Source organism: Phocoena phocoena, chromosome 4, assembly GCF_963924675.1.
Source record: "Phocoena phocoena chromosome 4, mPhoPho1.1, whole genome shotgun sequence".
Classification (NCBI taxonomy): domain Eukaryota; kingdom Metazoa; phylum Chordata; class Mammalia; order Artiodactyla; family Phocoenidae; genus Phocoena; species Phocoena phocoena.
In genome coordinates this window covers 13,896,666-13,900,452 of record NC_089222.1, presented here as the reverse complement: position 1 = coordinate 13,900,452, position 3,787 = coordinate 13,896,666, and the positions used below count along the sequence as shown (strand labels likewise).

At 57.7% G+C, this 3,787-nt stretch overlaps 1 protein-coding gene across 1 annotated transcript; it reads right to left on the bottom strand.

Annotated features, from left to right (window-relative positions):
- Positions 1-1,289: 1,289 nt before the first annotated feature.
- On the bottom strand, positions 1,290-2,713 carry NUDT16 (nudix hydrolase 16). Its single transcript, XM_065876462.1, has 3 exons — positions 2,576-2,713; positions 2,212-2,481; positions 1,290-1,469 (listed from the first exon to the last, which is right to left on the bottom strand). The coding sequence occupies exons 1-3, from the start codon at positions 2,711-2,713 to the stop codon at positions 1,290-1,292; spliced, it is 588 nt and encodes a 195-aa protein (XP_065732534.1).
- Between the last annotated feature and the right edge of the window lie 1,074 nt (positions 2,714-3,787).

The following is a 3,787-nucleotide window of genomic DNA, read 5'->3' as shown; positions in this document are numbered from 1 at the left end:
CTCCCTGGCTCTGTCCTTTCCATCCTTCAGCCTAAATGCTCTTCACAGAGGCCCTTCTGGACCACCTCAACTAAAAGTGAAAGATACCAAGGTGGGACCTGTAGCAATCCTTTATTTCCTTCTTAACACAGACATAAATAAAACAAGTAAATAAGCATCATAATTTAATTAATCTTATCTTCATTTCTAGAGCAGTGGTTGGCAAACTGTGGCCCACAGCCTGGCCACATCTCTTTTTAAATAGTTTTATTGGAACACAGCCACACCCACTGATTTATGTATTGTCCACTGCTACTTCTGACTTAGCAGAGTTATGCAATTGCTACAAACACCATGTGCCCCACCAAGCCTAAAATATTTACCATTTGGCCCTTTAAGAAGAAGTTTCCTGGCTGCACAGGGAGCAGTCTATGGCCCTCTCATCCCTGGATCACCAATACCTCATACAGCTAATTTGTTGAAGGAACTGAAGGGCTTTGAGGCCCGGCTATAAGCCCTTCTTTACTGGGAGGCTCTTTTTTATTGGGGCAGGTCTAGATCAGGGCTGGGCCAGCTCCCTTCACTGTCCCCAGAGTCTAAGGGATCCCAAGTGAAAGCCCTGGAGGAAATGCACCAGAACCCAGGGGTCTCAAGTCCAAGGTCAGTCCAAGGAGGCCAAACCTTTTCCTCACCCCTTCTGCTCAGTTTCGGAAGAGGGCAGGGGGTAGGTTAGGGCCCTCTACCACCCTTTTGGGGGGATACTGCTCTGGCCAACCCCCAGGCAAGGATGCAACTACTTTCAGGGGGAAAACGGGTCCTCTGCTTCTCTGTCCTCCCCAACAAGCATGGGCTGGGCTAGAACCTGGGAACAGCCATGTAGGAGTGTGGGGAGAAAGCATCCCTGGTTCAGAAGCTCCTCCCCAGCAAGGAGATCGGTATGGCGACAAGCTACGCCCCACACGTGCCACTTCCTGCTTAAACTGGACACGGCAAGGGATGGGGGAGGCATCAGCTTGTGTGTGAGTGTGTGTCTGGGGGCCACTAGGCTGTATGTATGCACATGTACAAGGAAGATGCAGGCTCTGTGAATCTGCCAGGGCGCCCAGGATGAGCTGCGGACTTTTGCCACTGACGCCATGAGTCGCCACATGGCCCTCTGCTCAGAACACACTACACACCTTTTCCTTTTAATCTGTTATCATCTATCAGGCCCAGGCCCAGAAGAGAAAACATTCCCTTTTTCCTCCCTCCCTCTCCAGTACAAAGGCCCTGATCTCAGGCAGGTTCCATGGGTTTGTGGAGGGCAGCCTCTAGGGACGAGCTGAGAACTTTAAGCGTGCGAAAGAGCCAGGTTCCAGCAGTCCGAGGTTCTGGAGGGCTTCCAGCAGCTGTTCCCGTGCATTTCCAATAAACGTATTCTCCAGAAAGGCAGGCAGGCCTCCCACACCATCCCGCAGGGTGTACAGGGGCACCCGTACCAGGCCCAGCACCTGGGAAAGGAAGGAGACATGAGATTCTGGGAACGCAGGGAGCTCATCCCAGCCAGATCTTTCTAGATCAGAGTTCTCACCCCTTTATCAGTCCAGCAGGACCAGGCCTGAGGACGCACACCTTTGTGGCCCTAGAGGGCCCAGGTCTTTGCAGACAAATGACCCAGGTCATGCTCTCCAGCTCCGCAAAAGCTAACCCTTCCAACATCACAGAAGTGGCTCCTGCCTCCGGGATGCACCCTGGGCCCTACAGCAGTAGTCCTCAAAATGCTGCATCAGCACCATTTAGGAACTTTTGAAACATGCAATTCTCAGGTCCTTCTACCCCTCCCCCACTGAGCCGGCAATTCTGGGAGTGGGGCCAGTAATCAGTTTTAATAAGCCTCCCAGATGATTCTTATACCCGCCAAAGTTTGAGAACCATCGCCATACACAATGTCCCCCTCTATCCTCGCCTAAGTGCCAGGGTTTTCCCTCAAAACATCAGGCCACTTCTACTCAAGAAAAACAGGGGCCTAAAGTGCAACGCCTGCCACTATCAAGGGGGACTAGAAGAGTGACTTGGATGGGTGTGTTCTACAAAGACAACTGTAGAGGCTTGTGAAGTGGGGAGGGGGTTCGATCTTTGCAGGGAGACCAGGTTGGCTGCAACTAGTCACCCAGACCCCAACTACACGAGGAAACTGTGGGACAGGCCTTCGGGAGCTGGAAGACGCGGGGTGGGGTCCTGGGCTGGCCCCACCTCCAGCCCGTGGTCCCGGGCGCGCGGCGCGCCCATCTCCACCGCAGTCAGCTGCTCCAGGGTCAGGCACTTGGCGTAGAAGTGCGCCACGACGCGCGGCCGGGACCCGGCGTGCGAGCTGCGGTAATCGGCACGCTCCACGCGGAAGGCGGCCGCGGCCTCGCCCAGTTCCTCGCCTAGCTCGCGGTTCAGCCCGTCCTCCAGGCTGCAGTCCCGCAAGTCCACGAATCCGCCGGGGAAGCCCAGGCGCCCGTCAAAGCGCATCTGCATCTGCGGGAGAGGGAAGCGGTGATGGCCGGGGGCGCCCAAGGCGGCCTGGCCGCGGGGCGGGGGCGAGCGGTGGCCGGGTGCGCCCCTTCCTCACCAGCACTGCGTAGCGCAGCGGGATGCGGCCGAAGAGCAACCCCGGGTCCGGCGCGTAGAGCAGCGCGTGGCACGCGTGCCGCCAGCCCGGCCCCAGCTGCAAGGCCTCCGCCAGCTCCAGCCTGCGTATCCCGGCCATGACCGGACCTCCCCGCTCGGCTGTCCAGGGTGCCGACGTGGGTAGCGGGCGGGACGGCCAGGACCAATCCCTGCAGGGCCTGGCGGCCAGGACCAATCCCTGCAGGGCCTGGGGCGGGGCGCGGCCGTGGGCTCGGAAGGCAGCCAATCAGAGGGGCGCGGCGGCGGGTAATCGGCCCCGGGAAGCCTAGGGCCAAGTGGGACTCCGGGGAAGTGGGCCTTGGCACTGGCAAGGCTGCAGGCGTGGCCAGGTCCTGGACGCGGCGGGAGACCGTTAATAGTGCTGACGTCACAGTCTAGCTCCAGGGGACTTCCCCAGCCGGTTGAGAGAGCTGGGCCGTGCGAAGAGGTTTGCAGGCTGAGTAGAGTTTAATTATCTAATTAGGGACGCATCCTGGGAGCCACACCTAGTTGGTCTGGATGGTACACAAAGCCCGGGGCCTGGGGTGGAGTAAGGGTTAGCAGAGTTGGCTTCCGAGCCGCAGCCTTCCCTGGGTGGTGGGGACAGAGGAGCGATGGATGTTAGAGCCATCCTGAGGGTGACACTGCGGGGACTCAGTAGCTGATTGAGTGTCGGGGGGAATTTGCCAAGATGACGTCAGGGTGGATGGCGCTGTCACTTTCTGGGATGGGGATTATAGGAGGGGGGTGAGCAACAATAGTGTAGTTCTGAAATTGGGGGTGGCAATAGGTGGTGGATAGGATGGACAGACCCACGAGATTTTCCAGGAAAGAGTAAGGGAGGAAAGGGCTGTGGGTGAAACCCTGTAGGCACAGGAAGGAGAGCAAGGGTCAGAGGTAGAAGAAGTGCCCAAGGCTTTCTAGACTTTACTCTCACATACGCTCAGACTACTGAGCTGTGAAGGAAGGTGGGGAACCGCGCACCCCCAGGGCAGGGGGCTCCTCAGGACCTGATGCTGAGTGAGGAACAGGGGTTCAGAATCCCTCGCCCCAGGCCTCCCCACTTTTTCTCAGGCCCTGCACTCTGTGCAGGTCATCTCTCCTCAAGAGTCAATATTTATAAAGGAGGAGGCAGCTTCTTGAGAGGGGCTGGGCTTGGAGTCACAGCCTGTTA